General features: G+C 50.6%; 5 protein-coding genes across 5 annotated transcripts; 1 reads left to right on the forward strand and 4 right to left on the reverse strand.

Annotated features, from left to right (window-relative positions):
* Positions 1-41: 41 nt before the first annotated feature.
* MRS44_017999 (uncharacterized protein) lies at positions 42-1,147 on the reverse strand (the record flags this gene model as incomplete). Its single annotated transcript, XM_065616204.1, has 4 exons — positions 42-196; positions 253-577; positions 644-757; positions 971-1,147. 4 exons carry the CDS (start codon positions 1,145-1,147, stop codon positions 42-44), a joined length of 771 nt encoding a protein of 256 aa, XP_065472276.1.
* A 1,843-nt stretch (positions 1,148-2,990) lies between these two features.
* Positions 2,991-7,328, forward strand: MRS44_018000 (uncharacterized protein; the record flags this gene model as incomplete). The annotated part of the gene is made up of 3 exons (XM_065616205.1): positions 2,991-3,772; positions 3,828-4,725; positions 4,782-7,328. 3 exons carry the CDS (start codon positions 2,991-2,993, stop codon positions 7,326-7,328), a joined length of 4,227 nt encoding a protein of 1,408 aa, XP_065472277.1.
* A 492-nt stretch (positions 7,329-7,820) lies between these two features.
* On the reverse strand, positions 7,821-10,310 carry MRS44_018001 (uncharacterized protein; the record flags this gene model as incomplete). Its single annotated transcript, XM_065616206.1, has 1 exon — positions 7,821-10,310. The coding sequence occupies one exon, from the start codon at positions 10,308-10,310 to the stop codon at positions 7,821-7,823; it is 2,490 nt and encodes an 829-aa protein (XP_065472278.1).
* A 2,893-nt stretch (positions 10,311-13,203) lies between these two features.
* Positions 13,204-13,638, reverse strand: MRS44_018002 (uncharacterized protein; the record flags this gene model as incomplete). Its single annotated transcript, XM_065616207.1, has 1 exon — positions 13,204-13,638. The coding sequence occupies one exon, from the start codon at positions 13,636-13,638 to the stop codon at positions 13,204-13,206; it is 435 nt and encodes a 144-aa protein (XP_065472279.1).
* A 401-nt stretch (positions 13,639-14,039) lies between these two features.
* Positions 14,040-18,709, reverse strand: MRS44_018003 (uncharacterized protein; the record flags this gene model as incomplete). The annotated part of the gene is made up of 4 exons (XM_065616208.1): positions 14,040-14,777; positions 14,836-15,743; positions 15,791-17,861; positions 17,915-18,709. The coding sequence occupies 4 exons, from the start codon at positions 18,707-18,709 to the stop codon at positions 14,040-14,042; spliced, it is 4,512 nt and encodes a 1,503-aa protein (XP_065472280.1).
* Positions 18,710-19,058: the final 349 nt, after the last annotated feature.

Here is a 19,058-nt window from a genome sequence, read left to right on the forward strand (position 1 = left end):
GGAGCACATAGTGGAAGAAGCGACTGCTGTATTACCAACGCTTACTCAAAGGTTATCGTATTGGTCAAAGTGCCGACCTTTTGCATCTCAACTTCTACAACATCGCCATGTTGCAGGAATTGCTTGGGCGTGAGGAATGCGCCCACTCCCGCTGCTGTGCCTGTCATGACTGCCGTGCCCGCTGGAATCGTGGTTCCTATACAAATAAGCATCTTTCCCTAGCGGTCACGGATATCTTGAGGATGATCCCACCTTGGCTCATATGGCTAAGAACGATCTCCGGGGAAAATATCATATCCTTTTGCATATCCGCTTTTTGTCGGATCTCGCCGTTAACCCGTGTGAGGACGTAAGTAGAGGTATTGTCGGCAAAAACTTCCGGACTAATCAATGTCGGGCCAATAGGCGCAAACTTGTCAAAGGCCTTAGCGAAGAAAAATTGACCTCCAGAGTTTTTGGGAAGCTGGAATAAGCGACAAGATAGGTCATTCCCAATGGTGTAACCCAGGATATAGTTCTTAGCATCTTTTGGCGACACATCTCGGCACTCTTTCGAGGTGACGAACACCAATTCTCCCTATAACTCGAAAAGGGTGATCAATTATTGAGTTACCGTGATGGGAGGCTTAGCTCCATTACTAACTTCGTAGTCGAGGAGACTCTTAGCGCACAAGTCATTGACCGGAATTCTTTCAAAAGGGTGTGCGATAGACGCAACTGGCTTCGTCCATAATGGAGGATACGACGGAATTGGGAGCTGTTCGTTTTCCAAGTGTGTCAGATACTGCGAGGACATCAAGTCAGGGGAATTCCTACTTCTGCTTCCGCAGCATGGCTGCGATAATTGAGGCCCACACAATATATTGGAATACCTTCTCGCGGAAGAGGGGCCAGTAGCTGTTGGTGCAGGTTAGAACGTCTCGCCTTTGGGCTCTGACGTTCGAGAGGCAAGGACTGTTGGGAGACATACCCGCCGTAAAGTCACGGTTTTCTCCTCGCCCTTGTTGGTGAGGTCATCGAACGACTTGAATGCACCCAGCTTTGTTCCTGGAGAAGGCAACCCATCAGAATCGAGCCCGAGATCGGCAAAGTAAGGCTTATCGTCCTCTTCACATTCGAAGCGGATCAGACGGGAGAAGGACGACATTTTTGCAAGTAGGAAAGGTTGAGGGATTCACATAAAATCATTGATAGGGGTAATTGCAGTGACGGTGGAAAGTATCATTTAAGATCTCACACCCAAATGTATTCAACCGCCCCCTTGCCAAGTCTCAGGAACCGATTGTGGAAACGATACCGAGGTCCGCGTTGAGCGTCCATACACACATACTGGGGGCGGGGGTCTAGAACCGGAGGAACTTGATCGGAGTATCTCTTCATGCAACCAACCCGATCCCTTCAATGGGCACAAGAACGTATGGGGAAGCTCGAGGATCGGCATGGGTACGTACTTTTCTCTTTTTACAGGCATCGCAAGCCCTTTTTTTGTACCATGGCGGAGAATGAGCTGAATCAGAGATGACATGTAGACATGAAGAGAGCGAAAAGCTCCAGCGGTCTCGTTGCGTGGTATCCAGTCTCGGTTATGTCACAACAGCCAAGAAGGGTCTCAGGGGGAGACGGACAGGCCTATAGCCGCAACAGTTGATGTTTTCGGAGGCGACGGATGAGATAGCTACGTATGTGTCAGTTCGCAGGCAGAATCGGTAAGTCGGCGCAAATTTTCCTCAAACTCCGATCGCGAAGACTTTCAATTTCCAAAACGAGTTTCAAGACGATGAAGGGCTCAACTGGGAATGGTGACGCGGAATTGTCATGTTTCCAACTTCCGCTGACTCAGCGGTTGTCCAACAAGAAAAGTCCCGCTCAAGCCCCGGTTTTCCTGAATGAATGAATGAAATGTTATTACGCCCGGGAGGACTAACCTCATAGGGCCAGGTGCGTTGGGCTGTGTACAGCTCTACGTTTTTGGTTCGCGTCTCCCAGAAGCCCCATATTCTTCCTCATCCGATGGTTGGTCCGGTTTTCCTGTGGAAGGAGCAACCCTCTCGTCTTTGAAAGAACCGACCTCAAACTGCCGCTTAGTCAGCGGGGGTGAGTCCTCAAATCGTAACCCGCTGTGGTTCTTCAGGCATCTCCTTTCGCATCTCAATCAACCCAGTGAATCGGACCCGATCTGGCCGGGGATACGGCGCCGACTTTGCGGCAATTTGACAGATCTCGGCATCTGAATTGTCATCCCGGGATTCGCTCCTTACAAACACCGACTTTACGCAAGCCCCACATGGCAGTTCCTCCGTGCCCGGGCCGCCGGCGAATCTGACCTCGAGAAATACCCCGGAGCTCGTCGGCTTTTTGCTCTTATCTTGGCTTCCGATCTCCGGCAGGGTGGCGATCAATTCAATCATACTCACTCCTCGGGCGGACAAAAGATTACTATGTGCACCGTGCGAGTGTGCACGTGCCATGTATCAGACCGCGCCACCCCTGATGCAACTCAATCGATGGCTAGATTGAATTGATCGCCACCCTGATCTCCGGTCTCCGTTCTCCACCCTCTCCACACGCACATGCTTATTGCGAGCAAAATGGAGAAAATGTTGATGGCGAGAACGTGTATTTCATGCTTGAATCGGATTCCCCGGGTCCCGTTTTGTTCTGCCGTCGCCTCTTCATGTGGTTGCTTTTTATCCATTCAACTTATACCTTAGCCAATGACTAAGCGGCGCCAGCTTTTTGAGAGTGCGAGGAGATAGCTCCAACAGCCCAATGGGTCTTGGTCCAGGGCATCTCATTGATATTAAACCCTCGCCTTCGCTTCTCCTTGCTTTCACTTGTTTTCAGAAAAGAACTTTGACATTGTCATCCTTTCACCCTTTTTGATATTTGGCCATCTTTCTTTTAAAGGCAGGTTTGTCGATTATTTCAGGAGTGGTTGCGGCTAGTATCCTTAGCCACGCGGACAAAGGTCCATCATCCAGACATCCACCATGGACTCGGACAGTAGCGACACCCAGAGGGTCTACGACCCGACTCCTACGAACGGTCTTGAGCACGATGATTCCGACTGGGCGCTGAAGCCCAATATCGCCGCTTTCAAGCAACGCGCCAAAACGTCAGGCTTCCCTGACCGAGAGCTTGGTGTGACCTGGCAAAACCTGAACGTCGAAGTCATCGCAGCCGATGCGGCTGTCCACGAAAACGTTGTCTCCCAGTTCAACATCCCAAAACTCATCCAAGAGTCCCGGCACAAACCCCCTCTGAAGGCCATCATCGATAACAGCCATGGTTGCGTCAAGCCTGGAGAGATGCTACTCGTCCTCGGTCGACCCGGCTCTGGATGCACGACGCTCCTCAACATTATTGCCAATAAGCGACGAGGATACGCCACTGTCTCTGGCGATGTTCACTATGGATCCATGTCTGCTGAGGAGGCCCAGAACTACAGGGGCCAGATCGTGATGAACACGGAAGAGGAATTGTTCTTTCCATCCCTTACTGTTGGACAAACCATGGACTTCGCAACCCGACTCAAGGTGCCCTTTCATCTCCCTGACGGCGTGACCTCCAGCGAAGAGATGAGGATTGAGACACGAGACTTCCTGCTTCAATCTATGGGCATCGAGCACACCCATGACACCAAGGTTGGCAATGCTTTCATTCGAGGTGTTTCGGGCGGTGAACGAAAGCGGGTCTCAATCATTGAGACCTTGACTACGCGAGGTTCGGTTTTCTGCTGGGACAACTCCACCCGTGGTCTGGATGCTAGCACGTGAGTATTTTCACGAGAAATAACGTTTTGCATATAATTTCTGACCTCGATCCAGAGCGCTGGAGTGGGCCAAGGCCGTTCGAGCTCTGACAGATGTGCTTGGCCTTGCCTCCATCGTCACACTTTACCAGGCTGGCAACGGCATCTATGATTTGTTCGACAAAGTCCTCGTCCTTGATGAGGGAAAGGAGGTTTACTATGGTTCCATGAAGGAGGCCAGGCCTTTCATGGAGAGTATGGGATTCATATGCCAACATGGTGCTAATGTGGCCGACTACTTGACCGGTGTCACCGTCCCCAGTGAACGAGACGTTCACCCCGACTACGAAAACCGGTTCCCACGAAACGGCGATATACTTCGAGCCGAGTACGAAAAGTCCCCGATCTACGAGCGCATGATAGCGGAATATGACTATCCAACAACCGATCTTGCCAAAGAGAGAACGAAGCTGTTCAAAGAGGGCGTTCGGCAAGAAAAGGACAAGAAATTACGGGACAACAGTCCCATGACGGTTGGCTTCGTTCAACAGGTCAAGGCTTGCGTCGCACGCCAATATCAGATTCTACTTGGAGACAAGGCCACTTTCATCGTCAAGCAGGCGTCCACCATTATCCAAGCCCTGATTGCCGGCTCTCTGTTCTACAACGCTCCAGATACCTCCGCCGGCCTGTTCCTCAAGTCTGGTGCCTGTTTCTTTGCTATCCTCTTTAACTCTCTCCTCTCCATGTCCGAAGTTACCGACTCCTTTACCGGTCGTCCCGTGCTTCTCAAGCACAAGGCGTTCGCCTTCTTTCATCCTGCGGCATTTTGCATCGCACAGGTTACGGCTGATATCCCCGTCATACTGTTTCAAGTCTCGACTTTCTCCTTGATCCTTTACTTCATGGTTGGCCTGACCTCAACAGCTGGGGCTTTCTTCACCTTCTGGGCTATCCTGGTTGCTATTACTATGGTAAGTTCCCGACAAATAGAAATTTCAGGGTCCTAGGCTGACTGATTCTCTTTCAGTGCATAACTGCTCTATTCAGGGCTGTTGGGGCTGGCTTTAGTACCTTTGATGGCGCTTCCAAGGTCTCCGGTTTCCTCATCTCGGCGACCACCATCTACTCCGGCTACATGATTCAGAAGCCTCAGATGCATCCCTGGTTTGTGTGGTTCTTCTGGATCAACCCCATGGCTTACGGCTTTGATGCGCTTTTATCGAACGAGTTCCACAACAAGATTATTCCATGTGTTGGACCAAACCTGGTCCCTAGTGGGCCTAGCTTTACAAGCGAGGAGCACCAGGCTTGTGCCGGCGTGGGTGGAGCACGGCCTGGTCAGTCTTTCGTGACTGGTGACGACTACTTGGCCTCTCTGTCGTACAGTCATTCTCATCTGTGGAGGAACTTTGGTATTGTCTGGGCGTGGTGGGCTCTTTTTGTTGCTCTTACTGTTGTGGCTACCTCACAGTGGCACTCATCGTCTGAGGATGGCCCTAGCTTGGTCATTCCTCGAGAGAATGCTCACATTACGGCTGCTCTCCGCCAAGCTGATGAAGAGGGACAGGTTGGAGAAAAGGAGAAGGCCATTAGCAGCCGCGACGACGGTGTCATTGCCGGCGATGATGCGGCCAGCAACTCAGAACAAGAGGATCTCGTTCGCAACACCTCGGTTTTCACCTGGAAGAATCTTACCTACACTGTCAAGACGCCATCTGGAGATCGTACCCTGCTGGATAATGTCCAGGGCTGGGTCAAGCCTGGCATGCTGGGCGCCCTGATGGGAGCCTCTGGAGCTGGAAAGACTACTCTCTTGGATGTTTTGGCACAACGGAAGACCGAAGGTACCATCCACGGTTCGATTATGGTGGATGGTCGTCCCTTGCCAGTATCTTTCCAACGATCCGCCGGTTACTGTGAGCAACTGGATGTCCACGAACCTTTCGCGACCGTCCGTGAGGCCCTCGAGTTCTCTGCCCTCCTGCGACAAAGCCGCGACACGCCTCGGGCAGCGAAGCTGAAATACGTGGATACTATCATTGACCTCTTGGAGCTTCATGACCTTGCAGATACTCTCATTGGAGAAGTCGGCGCCGGCCTGAGCGTCGAGCAGCGCAAGCGTGTCACAATTGGTGTCGAACTGGTATCCAAGCCTAGTATTCTCATCTTCCTAGACGAGCCCACTTCAGGTCTGGATGGCCAGTCGGCTTACAACACAGTCAGATTCTTGCGCAAGCTCGCTGGCATTGGTCAGGCTGTTCTTGTCACCATTCATCAACCTTCGGCCCAGCTCTTTGCCCAGTTCGACTCGCTGCTTCTGCTGGCCAAGGGTGGCAAGACCGTTTACTTTGGAGATATTGGTGAACAAGCCAAGACAATCAAGGAGTACTTTGGTCGCTATGGTGCCCCTTGCCCCGATGAGGTGAACCCTGCTGAACACATGATCGATGTTGTCTCTGGGCATCTGTCTCAGGGCAAGGATTGGAACCAGGTCTGGCTTGCGTCTCCCGAACATGACGCTGTCACGAAGGAACTCGATCAAATCATCTCCGACGCTGCGGCCAAGCCTCCTGGTACTGTCGATGACGGCCACGAGTTTGCGACGAGCATGTGGGAGCAGATCAGGCTTGTGACACAGCGCATGAATCTGTCTCTGTACCGCAACACCGACTACGTCAACAACAAGATTATTCTGCACATCTTATCGGCTTTATTTAACGGATTTACATTCTGGAATATTGGCGGATCGGTCGGAGAGCTTCAGCTCAAGCTATTTACGATTTTCAACTTCATCTTTGTTGCACCCGGTGTCATGGCGCAGCTCCAGCCTCTGTTCATTCACCGCCGCGACATCTTCGAGACGCGAGAGAAGAAGTCAAAGATGTACTCGTGGGTTGCTTTCGTGACGGGCCTTATTGTCTCGGAAATTCCCTATCTGATGCTCTGTGCCGTGTTCTACTTCGTCTGCTGGTACTACACTGTCGGCTTCCCGAACAACGCTGAGCGCGCTGGAGGAACTTTCTTCGTCATGCTCATGTACGAGTTTATCTACACGGGTATTGGCCAGTTCGTCGCCGCCTACGCCCCCAACGAGGTCTTTGCATCTCTGGTTAACCCTCTCCTCATTGGTATTCTCGTGTCTTTCTGCGGTGTGTTGGTGCCATACCAACAAATCCAGGAGTTTTGGCGGTACTGGATCTACTGGGCGAACCCTTTCAACTACCTTATGGGGAGCATGCTGGTCTTCGACATCTGGGGCACCGACATCAACTGTGACGACAAGGAGTTTGCGCGCTTTGATCCACCCAACGGAACGACTTGCGGCGACTATCTGTCAGACTACCTTGAGCAGGGCATGGGCATGATCAGCAACCTCGTCAACCCTGACGCGACGTCTGGGTGCAAGGTCTGCTCTTACACCAAGGGCGAGGATTACCTGCGCACCCTGAACTTAAAGGAGTATTCTTATGGTTGGCGTGATGCCGGCCTTGTGGTTGTCTTTGCCGTTAGTTCGTACACTTTTGTTTACGTGCTGATGAAGCTCCGCACCAAGACTTCTAAGAAGGCGGAGTAAATAACAAACTTGGATCTTGGCTAATACCACTGAATAGATTGTTAGCGATTGAAAGTTATAGACTAGACATTATAGGGGACCCATACATGTACGTCTAGGCGTACAAATAAGGTCACGTGATATCTCATACGTCTAGGCGTACAAATAAGATCCGTTATGTAAGAGGCATGTGTGTGTGCAAGAGCGAGATCTCTTCTATCCATCGACACATATAATTAAAGGAAGATGATGATTTTTCTGATATTCCGCTATTCAAGGCGTTATATATGATCTATTGGCCACATATCAGTCTGCCCGTGGCCGTGAAGAACGCACAATCCCTCCTCCCGTCACCATCGCGACTTAGCCCCTTTGACCCTACGCGTAAACTCGGCCATAGCTCTATTCAACGATGCAATTAGGCTATGAGAATAATACTCAGAGATTTACCTTTTCTTTATCTTCACAATAATACATAACGCTTTTATTTCCTCTAACTTACCTAAGTATTACCTAATTAGGGGGGTTCCCATCGCCATATAATCTCCTCTGTACTTCAATATCTCTCTCCGCAGCATCCCATATATGCTGCATGCCTCGCTGCCTTGAGAAAGGCTCCTCCGCCCTCTCTATCTCTACATTCTTCTCAACCCGCTCAGTCTCGGACTTATCCCAATCAAGATAACTCATCATCTCCTCCTTGGTCCACTCTCTCATACCATTTCCCACCCTGCAACGCCTGCCCATTTGCTTATAGTCAAGGCACCAGTCATACTCTGTTTTAGAGTAACGTGTAGGCAGCTTCATGGCCTTCCTGTATTGCTGGTTGGTCTTGATGGCTCCCCGAGGCAATGTAGCATACCAGGCCTCTCGTGCTGCTTTATATCGTTGGTAAATCGCCCGGGGGTCATCAGGTCGTAGTGCGGGCATATTTGGCGTAGCAGTTGTTGCTGATTCGGCTGCTGGAGGAGATACAACCCGGGTTGTTGTGTGCGTTGTCGTATGCGTTGTTACGTATATAATCTCAGATAACACAGAGGCTCCTGACGGGGATGACGGGGATAGTGAGCGGGTTATAGAGCGAGTAGCTGTATGTGTCTCCGTGTGCGTTACCGTGGTGGCTTGGGGTGGAGCCTCTAATAGATGTTCATAACGCAAGGGGCAGGCCTTTGAGTTCATCCTGTGGCCATGGTTATGGCATCTCGAACACTTTGACGGCGCCCTTGGCTGTGATGCCTTCTCAATGGGCTCGAATGCAGAAGGCTCGCGCTGTGTGCTTGACGATGGCAGTGTTGAACTAGCAGCTAGACGATCAAATAGCTTGCGAGGCTCGATGATAAGCTGGGGGGTCCCTGAGCGTTGGAGATGCCAATGTGAATGGAAATGATGTAGTTGAAGAGGGTGACCTTGCGCCAATAAAGGCTGAAGGTCATGAGCACAAGGCAGACCAAGAGTCTTCGTGAAGACCCCTGTGCACGCGGGAAGCTCTTTCAGTAGCCGTGCCCGTTGAGCATCAACCTTCCGCAGGGCTTCATGTGAGATCCAGCCGCGGATATTGCCATATAATACCCCAGATACGTCAAGAGGTGTGGTGATATGCTGCTTGGCCTGCTTGGCCTTCAGTTCAGAAAGCTGGTTCGACAAAACAAGCTTAATGACCCTCCAGGCCTCAAAGAGATCGACCTGAGAGTGTTTCGGATGGCTCTTAATAAGCCGATGAATGCCCTCGGCCCGTGATGTAACAAATTGCTCGAAGTGGAGGTGTTGGTGAATCCAAGCCTTGATGAATTTCTCTTTATAGGGATCCAGCCAGGTCTCCATGATATAGCCCACCTCTTCAACATACACAGGAAGGTAGCGCTTCTTCCACTCCTCGAGCCTCTCGTTATATATATCCTCGGTCGTTGAGGCAACGATCTCATGCCACGAGGCATAGAATTGCTTCCACTCTTCTTGCCCTCGAGGATTGCTTTTATCCTGAGTAAATGCGGGCATGCAATGGGTCAAGATGGCCTTATTAATATGCCATAGGCATAAGATTAAGGCTGACTCGGGGAAACAAGAAGAGGAGGAAAGGGCGTTCATACAAGCCAGGCAGCGATCTGTGAGGATCACAGAAGGAATAGCTATACCGTGAAGCTCATACATATGCCGCAGCCTTCCAAGAGCCCAGACGAAGTCCTCTTCTTCCTCGCCGCCAAGGAACGCAAATGCAATACAGAAGGAGTATTGACAAGCATCAACACCAACTATATCAAGAAGGGGCATCCTGTACTTATTGGTCTTATACGTACAGTCCAATAGAAGCACCTCAGGATATGACTTAAGGTATCCCAGTGACTGCGGATGTGCAAATAAGACTGCCGTAACCCTGCCAGTCTCGTCAAGGCGAATCTCGCTCCAGAAGCCCTCATTGTTGAGTTGATCAGCAAGGGCATGTATGTTGCTTTGACCCTCTGCAAGCTGCCGCTTGCCCCGTGCAATGCAGTTGTAGATATCTTGCTGTGTGGCGAGTATATCTGAGCTCGTGCGTAAATAGGATCTGATCTCCCTTGGCATGATGCCGGCGTCAGAGAGTCGATAGACCGTTGATTCATCTGGGCGTGATAGTTGGCGAAGTACTGGATGTGCCACTGGGCTCAAGCTTGGGGGGTGATTATGCTGGTGGAAGCGAGGGCTAGGACGATGCCTGAGAGCCCATTGAGTCCCACATAGGCTCTCCTTTGCTATCACAGAGAAGAGACATCCTGTACGACGTGATGCGGTCTTCCGGATCTGCTTCTTAGAGGTTGCAGAGGGTGCAGGCCCTCCTCCACGATCACAGATGAAGGTAACTATAGCTCTCCCAGTGGAGCTCTTCGTGGACCTTTGGGAGATAAAGGCGTAGCCTCGGGGCGCTGCCCAAGCGTTAATTGCTGCGGCCAGTTCCTCTCGTGAGGTGAATTGGCCCTCAGGAGGAAGAACATCATCAGGGAAGCCGTGAGAGTCGTCAATTGGATCCATTTTATCGGAAGCAAGGCGCGGCAGCTGGAATTGATGCTGACGAAGCTGTTGATCGTCGGATTAGAGGGCCAATTGGCGGTGTGAAGCCCCCTTTGCAATAAGGTGTCGGATACGAGGGTGGTAAGTCAAGATGAATGATGATCTCAAGATGGAAAGGAATAGATTGTTGATTGATCTAACTCCCCTCTCGTCTTCGTCCTTCCTCGTCCTCATTATATTCGACAAGACGAGGGTGTGATACGAGACCTGCCGAACCTGCAACAGATCTGTAACACCACTCTGACTCTTGGGGTGCACTCTTGTGACAATCTGGGTAGAGGCATATGGAACATAAGGCCACTTTCTCAAAAGACGAGGTGTGCAACAGTGGGTGTGATCAGAAGAGACTTCATTGTGCTTGTTCTTCTATCTAAGGAGTGACAAGAGTTGGTCTCTTATACCTGTGGTCAGTCTGCCGATCCCATAGGCAGCAGGCTGTTGCCTAACGCTCGTTGTGGTGTGGGGTTCATGTTGACCGTGAAGTTATTCACGATACTTGTGATCCTTACCCTTGTCAATTCCTATCCTCATTCTAACACACACATGCCTCTTACATAACGGATCTTATTTGTACGCCTAGACGTATGAGATATCACGTGACCTTATTTGTACGCCTAGACGTTACCTCAGGTACTCAGACCCACTCACTAAGCGCACAGATCACGTGCTTCTGTGAGAGGGCCTGAGTGGTTTCCGACGTGTTTTGGTGCGAGTGCGACTATCTCCCATACGAAATGGGTGCAGTGAGTGCGGCTATGCAGAGGAGAAGTGAACGCCATCAAGGCATAGCGCCTTCATTCGACACTTTTCTTTACAGTTAATATTTCATAAAATCCTACAGGCCCCAGGTATCTGCTCATGTGTTTTTTTGTTGAATTGGAACCCGTTCTTGTGCAATATCACCACGAAAGAGCCAGTCGCACTCACACCAAAACGCGTCGGAAACCACTCAGGCCCTCTCACAGAAGCACTTGATCTGAGCGCTTAGTGAGTGGGTCTGAGTACCTGAGGTAAGCCTAGACGTACATGTATGGGTCCCCGACATTATAGACTGGATTAGGTAATAGAGGTTTATTGTGTTCACCTTTGTCTCGATAAGACGTACCTTTCCCTGGTAATCATGGCGCTACTGTGGCTTGATGAAACGTGACTTTTCGAGGAGGGTTTTCTTTTCTGCAATGGTTGACTAGATGATGCTTCGTCCTGTGTGTCAAGTATTCTCCAACACAGCGTTGATGGTAGAGGAAGCCTGTTATTTCACCTGGGAGGCAAAGCAGCGCAGAACCCCGATAACTGGGCACCGAATATCAGTGCTGTCAGAGAGACGGTGAAGTTTGCGCTCGCAACAGGCCGACTTCAAACGGAAGCAAGATAGCGTGAGAGTGAATCAAACAAGGGGTTAACAGAATGGTTAAGACTACAGTAACGGCAGCCTTGACTAACTCTCAGCATCTAACCTCGTGCCACCACTAATACCAGGATGCGCTTCAGCCGCCGAAGGTAGGACACTGAACACTTGGGGGAATCGGTCACCGAGTTGCCTGCTACTAACGGCACGAGTTCTCGCGTATCAGCCACAGGAACCACCCGCACGCCTAGAGAACGACCCCTAGCCTTAAGACCTGGCCGTCCTTGGAAGGACCCCTCAATATCGCGACAAGACCTAGCTAATCTCCGGGTTCAGCGATACCGTGCTCGGCAACATTTCTTAAAGATCGAGCGAGTCAACACACAGATTGAAGAAAACATCAGCCTACTTCCGAGAAAAACTAGGTCTAGGTATAAAAGCGAGGGTGGGCGGGGAGGTGGTTAAGTTCTTATTCGAGTAGTCTCGCGACGTTCAAGTGGCCTCTTTCGGTGGCACAGTGTAGCGGCGTCCGCCCATCACGTCCCTTGGCATTCTTGTCGGCGCCCGCCTCGATGAGCAGCTTTATCACGCCCAAGCAGCCGGTATCGGCCGCACCATGCAGCGGCATCTCCCTCTATCATCACGGCTGTTTGGATCCGCTTTGCCCGTAGCAAGTAATAATCGAACAATGTCCGTTTCACCCTTTTGTACAGATTTTAAGAGTAGCTTTTTAGTAGACCAGGAATCGCGCCCAAGATTTGGGATTTGGTTTGGGTTCTCCAAGAAGCTCTGACAAAGTCTCCGGAATGGGGTTGACGGGACCATGCTTTTTTGTAAGTCAAGTTCCGCAAGCGCCAGGACTAGATCGTTACTTCCGTTGACAAGTGCTGCAAAGAACGGGTTTTCATATCGCTCCTTGGTCGCTTCTAGGGGGAAGACCTGAAGAAGTGATTCAGGGAGACTTAGAGATCCAGCAATATCGGCACAAATGTACCTTAGGCAACATTCTTTCAGTTGTTGATGACTTTGCCCTTGAAACCAGTTCCTTATCTTCGGCCAGATCTCCCGAAGGCCGTTGTCCTTGAGAAGGAAATCCCGCATCGACTTATGGATGAACTGGACAACTGGAGACGTCGACTTAGTGGTTTCAGCTAGTCCTTTGGAGGAATCTAGTATGAACCTCTGAATGGTGACAAGGGTAGTGAGCTCCTGATCCCAGGGCCCCAATGATTCGGGGTCTGTCCCGGCGAGAACTGCAAAGTACAGTCCTTCTGGCCTCAAGGGCCTTTCTGCAAAAAGGACCCATTGAATGCATAGGACCAACTCGTCTCTGTCCCGAGCATCTCGAGTAAGTATATCCCGGAAGAGATCATGCAAGCCAGCAGGAATTTCTCGAAGTCGTTTGCGTAAAGCGTGTAGGCGTCCGCGGTCATGTTCCTTAATAAGGATGTCTACAACTAGGACAACCCACATGAAGACACCTGACGCCTTGGCCTGCAGTTCAGCTCAGATCTCCGCCGTGACTTTTCTGCGTCCGATCTTGAGCTCGCTGTCGACATAGTTCGGCAATGACTTGATCGTGGCTTTCCTGGCCCTCCAAGACCATCTCTCTTCCGTGACCGATGGCAATGTGAGGATAGTGTCAGCTGAGAAGCAGACTTGAAACCGGATATTGGAGGCCATGGCCAGCTCGCCAATATGCTCGAAAAATGACACCATGTCTCGAATCTGGTCTTCGTCGCACTCATCCAGCGCATCGATGAAGTAAACGACATATGACCGGCCAAGAAGTTGTATGGCTTGCCCAAAGAGATCCTTGACTAATTCGACAGTCCACTCCATCCGGCCATCTCGCGGCCACATAGTCAGGCGAAGTGAGTCGAATATGGCCTCAGGGCCGGGAACGCCTTCTAGGAGCTGGAAGAGGAGGGACCGATACATGCCAATGTGGATTTCTCCAGCTTCTCGCCACGTGCATTGAAAAGAATGAGAGGATGACGCTGTCCTTCATCGTCCTTCGAGCTTGAGCCAGGGCAAATTTCATTAGTGTCGATTTTCCTGTCCCTGGCTTTCCCTTGACCCAGAGGAACCCGTGATGTTTGGGAATCTCGCTAGGGTCAACCAGTCGAGATATTTCCTCTCATCATTCCCGGCGATACCCAATAAGAGTCAGATTGCCCGCTTCGTCTGTAGCTTTAATGAGACTTATTTTGATAAGTGTCTGTAACTGCACAGTAACTACCATTATATTCGCTATATCCAATTACTCCCTTCTCACTGCAAATACATTCGGCTTTCGGCGATTTATTACCATTTAGTACTCGGATCCACACCCCTCCACATTACCGTCTGCCCAACTTCTTCACCCGGAAAAAGTAGTACAAGACAATCGCCACGATGATATTGAAGCCGATGTAAGCCCAGAAGATCCCGTAGTTGCGCCATCGCTCACTCCAGTAGATCTGGGAGGCTGCAAGGTATTGGTCGGCGGTGCTAACTGAGCAATACCGGCATTGTTCCCTCGCGTTAGGGTTCTGCAGCGTTCCGGGGGCTTCTTGGAGGAATGGTTCGAGATATTCACCGCAATTTGAACCGCTGGGTGGGTTAAATTCTGACGTCTCTTTCTCCGAACAGGTGATCTGTCGACCATGAAGCGCCGTCGATACGATGCCACCGATCCAGTACGTGAAGGGTGAAACGCGGTACATAAAAATCCAGAATCCTGGAAGAGCAGTTGGAGTCTGGAGTACACCACTGAAAATAGTGCTCATCAGAGAAAGCAGTATAACGATACTGGCTGCCGTCTGCGCATCCGGCATAACGGCAATAGTCATATGTGCAAAGGAACTGGCGTAGATAAAAAGCTGGATGACAAAGAGAAGGATCAGTCCCTGCCGGGCAGAGCTTTGGATGCCCATAACTGGGTAGTAGAAGCAGGCGTAAATGAGAACCCCGGTAATGATCTGATAGGGAATTTCCACGATGATATTGGCAATGATGAATGCCTTCCACGAGTACGCCTTGCTTGGGCGTTCTCGGACTTCGTACAGCGATCGTTGCGTGATGAAAAGCGGTTGAATCTATAAATCATATTAGGACATCGTTTGAGCACCACCAGTTTTGTTTGTTAACACTTACCTGCTGTACGAGAGTTGAGAAGATTGTCGTTAGAAGGAATACAGCGAAGATGACCTCCTGCACTCCGGCCTGTGTGTCATTGGCGTCAAAGAACGAGAATCCAATGAACAAACCAGCCGCGATACCTAGAAGGAATTTGGCAAAGATGTAACTGGGCATCCTCCAATACTGCTGGAAAACTCGATAAGTAACTTCTTGAAGTTGATACCCAAACGGCATCGCGAACTCGGCCTGGGAGGTAGGGTCGTCTTCTCCTGCCACCTTTTCAGTCTGTTTCTCGGCATGGATTCTATCAATCTCGGTTTCGACGGCCGCCCGTTCTTCACTTTCCTTCCAGACGGTGTGCCAGTCTTTGCCCTCGCCGTTGGATCCGCTATTGCCAATTTCCAGAAGATACTCGGCCGGGTTTTCTTCCTCGCCGCACTTTCGGGCTCCCTTCGACTCGAAATAGTCTAACATGGTGTGCGAGTTGACTCCGATATTTCCAAAGTATACAGTCTTGCCACCTTTGGCCAGGAAGAGTAGACGATCGAATTCCTGAAAGAGAATCGCACTTGGCTGATGGACGGTACACAACACAGCCTGTCCAGAGTTGGCCAGCTTTCGCAGGAACGAGCAGATGGCCCAAGAACTCTGTGAATCAAGACCACTGGTGGGTTCATCGAGGAAAAGAAGCAGCTTTGGCTTTGCGGCCAGTTCAACTCCAATGGTCAGGAGTTTTCGCTGCTCGACATTGAGACCCTCGCCTGGAACACCGACGACGGCGTCTGCGTACTCCTCCATGTTGAGCATTTTGATTACCTCTTCGACGAACCCGTACTTTTCTTTCTTGCTGACGGACTTCGGTTGCCTTAGCATTGCGCTAAATTGTAGACTCTCGCGGACAGTGGCAGTTTCGAGGTGCAAGTCTGAAAAGGTGTCAGAAAATGTCATAACCCCAGCTCATCTTACGTACCTTGCTGTTGCACGTAGCCCGTCTTGCGCTGAAAGCTAGCATCAAAAGGCTTGCCATTCACAAGCATATCGCCAGTGACGACACCCATGCTCACACGTTGCGCGAGCACATCCAACAATGTTGTCTTTCCAGCACCACTGACACCCATCAGCGCAGTTAACGTGCCTGGCTTGACCCAACCAGAGACGTGATCGAGAAGCTGTCTTTGCTCTTTCTTGATCTCAATGTCATATACAACATTGCGCCAGGTAAAAATATCCTTCTGAGGTTCGATTGCCTTGACGCCTTCACCAGTGGCGCTCCCCTTGCTGGTTGAATCCACTGGCGTCTCTTCATCCTTGGGAGATTGCTTTTGACCGATGCGCAAATGAGCCGGCACACCACCCCTTCGGAAGACAAGAGCCTCGGCAGTGCTGCTTGTTGAGGAATTGAGCTCGATGGCGACAAAGTAGATGGCCATGAAACCGACAAGAAAAGCCCAAAGAATACCAAAGTTCCTCCAGACATTGGAGTAGTAGTACTCATATTGTTCGGCAATGAAGGCATCTCCGCTCACATAATCCTGACCAGCGACAGCGCCAGTAACAGCGCAAATCCACGAGTTTCCGATAAGAGGCGTATAAGGCGGGATGATACTAGAGCAGATAAATTGACGGCCGTGGAATTCATTGGCGACAAGAATCTCGAAAGCATAATATATTGGGTTGATCCACCGAATCCAGGAGAACCAAACCTTCATTTCCGGAGGGTAAATAGTGAATCCGACATAGACAACGAGGGCAAGAACCATGACCCCCGACAAGGTCATGGCCTGAGATACCGTCTTCGTGATGGCTGCCATCGTCCGGAAGATGGCGCTCATGATAAACATGGACATATAAGTAACCAGGAAGTACAGAAAGAAATTGCCTGGCTCTCGTTGCAATCCAGCCATAAAGTAGAGCACAATGTTGAAGACAGACGCAGTAGCAAATTTGATCGGTATATCGGCCACGATGCCAGCGGCAGCCTCAGAAGCAGGATGGTAAAAAGCAAATGAAGCATGTTTCTCGACGACCGGTCGCTGAGCATAAAGACCGCTGATTTCCGAAATGGCCGTTAACGCATTGAGAAGAACAGCCATAAACAAAACAGAGCCTTTGGCATAGAATCCAGCAGTCGCATCGGGCGTTCCATAGAAGATGGATCCAATGATGAGAGCCATGAAGAGCAGCACGAAACATTGTGTTCCAGTTGCCGAGAGGTCATTCCAGATGCGTTGATAGGCCCGCTTGGTGCAGAGCTGGACCTGCATCAGGACGCTTAGAGTGTACGGGGATTTTGGTCGAGCGTGTTTGGACTGCTGCCAATTTTTGACCCCTCGAAGTTGGGCGATACTCTCTCCCTGGCGCTCGACCATGTACTCAGCCTCGTACGCCTCAAGATCCTGCTTCAACACGCGGTACTCAGGCGACTCACGCCAATATTGCTCAAACTCATTTGGAGTTCGCGGGACCTTGTTTTCCATTCCAGGTAGTGCCTTTCTCTCGATCGGGTTGGTGACCGATGTGAGAAAGTCGCCAGTGGTTTGACGCGGGGGACAATCCCAACCCTGTCTCTGGAAAAAGTCCTTGGCCTGCTCTGCTGGGCCAAAGTAGATCTGCCGGCCCTCATAGAGCACGATAGTCTTATCGAAGAGATCATATATAGCTTGGCTGGCTTGGTAGATTGCCACAGCATTAGCACGCCCACCCATGTCGGCAGCCATTCTCAATGCAGAGACGAACTTGAGGGCAGTAGCTGAGTCGAGACCACGAGTGCTATTATCCCAAGCAGAGAAAGGGGAAGCGGAGAGGACCATCTCAGCGAGAGATACTCGCTTTCTCTCTCCGCCGGAGATGCCGCGGATGAAGTCATTGCCCACTTTGGTGTTGTAGGTATGGCTGAGACCAAACGCAGCCATGACAACCTTGGCGACATATTGTACAAAATCCCTGCGGCTCATGTTATTGATTCGGTGAGATGGCGTTCGAACAGAGGCGGCAAACTCCAAGGTCTGCCCAACCGTGAGGTGAGGGAAGTGTCGGTCAACCTGTACGTCCAAGTTAGCATCATTTCACAGTGTTGACAGCCGACTTCTCTTACCTCCTGATTGTAGATGGCTTCGCCCTTGAACTCCTTCTTCATAAGTTTCTGGGGAATTCCATCGTAATGAATCGTGGATTTTTCATCCACGCTCAAGCCATGGAGCTCTCCGCAAAGCGACTTGAGAAGAGTGCTGCATCCGGATCCCGGTCTACCCAGAATAATCAGAAGCTCGCCACTTTTAATCAGACCATCAAAGTTTCTGAGAATCTGTTTGTGTTCCTTCTTTCCGAAGCTGAAAAATTCGCCGAGTCGTAGAGGAGCGAGCAGCACCGATGCAACCGTCTCTTGGACCTGGACAGCAGCTCCCGTACCTGTGACATTGAGATCCTTGAACGCCACGCCAGTCTGCTCCGCCGTGATGTTCTGCTCGCGAAGGGTCTTGACGAAATTCTGGAGCCACTTCTCCAAGCTGAATTCATCGCTTTGCGGGTCCAAAGCCGGGGAGTCTTCATCATAAGTAATGAGCGTGTGGACGCGAGACGGGCCTTCACCGGCGGTGGCGACGGAATGGCGACGGGAAAGCGCCGTAGCAATCCGAAAAATCTCGTTTCTGTCGTTGTCCTCAATCACGGGCCTGGTTTCTGTCCGGTGAAATCCTGGGCGTGCCTTCGAGATGGGTGCCTTAGAACCGGGGCTTCGGGAATTGCTTCCTCCATCCTCGTAAGTAGTGGACCCTTCAGAATTATGAGATGATGCATCGTCGGACTCGTTCAGAATCTCTTCAGAGTGCCTAACATTGACTTGTGAGGTCGCTAGGCTGATCTCATCATCGTTCGCCTGAGATGAAGCCATCTTAAAGCGAATTGAAGGCAATTGGCTATCTGAAATGCTATTGCATCAAGAAACATCCTAATAAAAAAAGGATGCTTAATTATGAGAATTGGATAGCCATCGAATCGGGGGACACAGGATAAATATCAGTAACATTGGGCTCCCCTCAATTCAGACGTAATAAGGCTAGCAGAAAGTTTCGTGTAGGTAAACAAAACCATGCATATTTGGCTTTCGGCGAGCTTCCACTAGGGATATCCGTGTCTCCGCATCTCCTCCAGCAACAATAACGAAATCATGGCCGGGGCGTCAAATTAACAAGCCCAATGTGTGGAACAATTGTCACCGTGCACTCATGTTAGCCATTCGC

The sequence above is a fragment of the Fusarium solani genome (genome assembly GCF_023522795.1).
Source record: "Fusarium solani strain SB1 chromosome Unknown bctg00000015, whole genome shotgun sequence".
NCBI classification, from domain to species: domain Eukaryota; kingdom Fungi; phylum Ascomycota; class Sordariomycetes; order Hypocreales; family Nectriaceae; genus Fusarium; species Fusarium solani.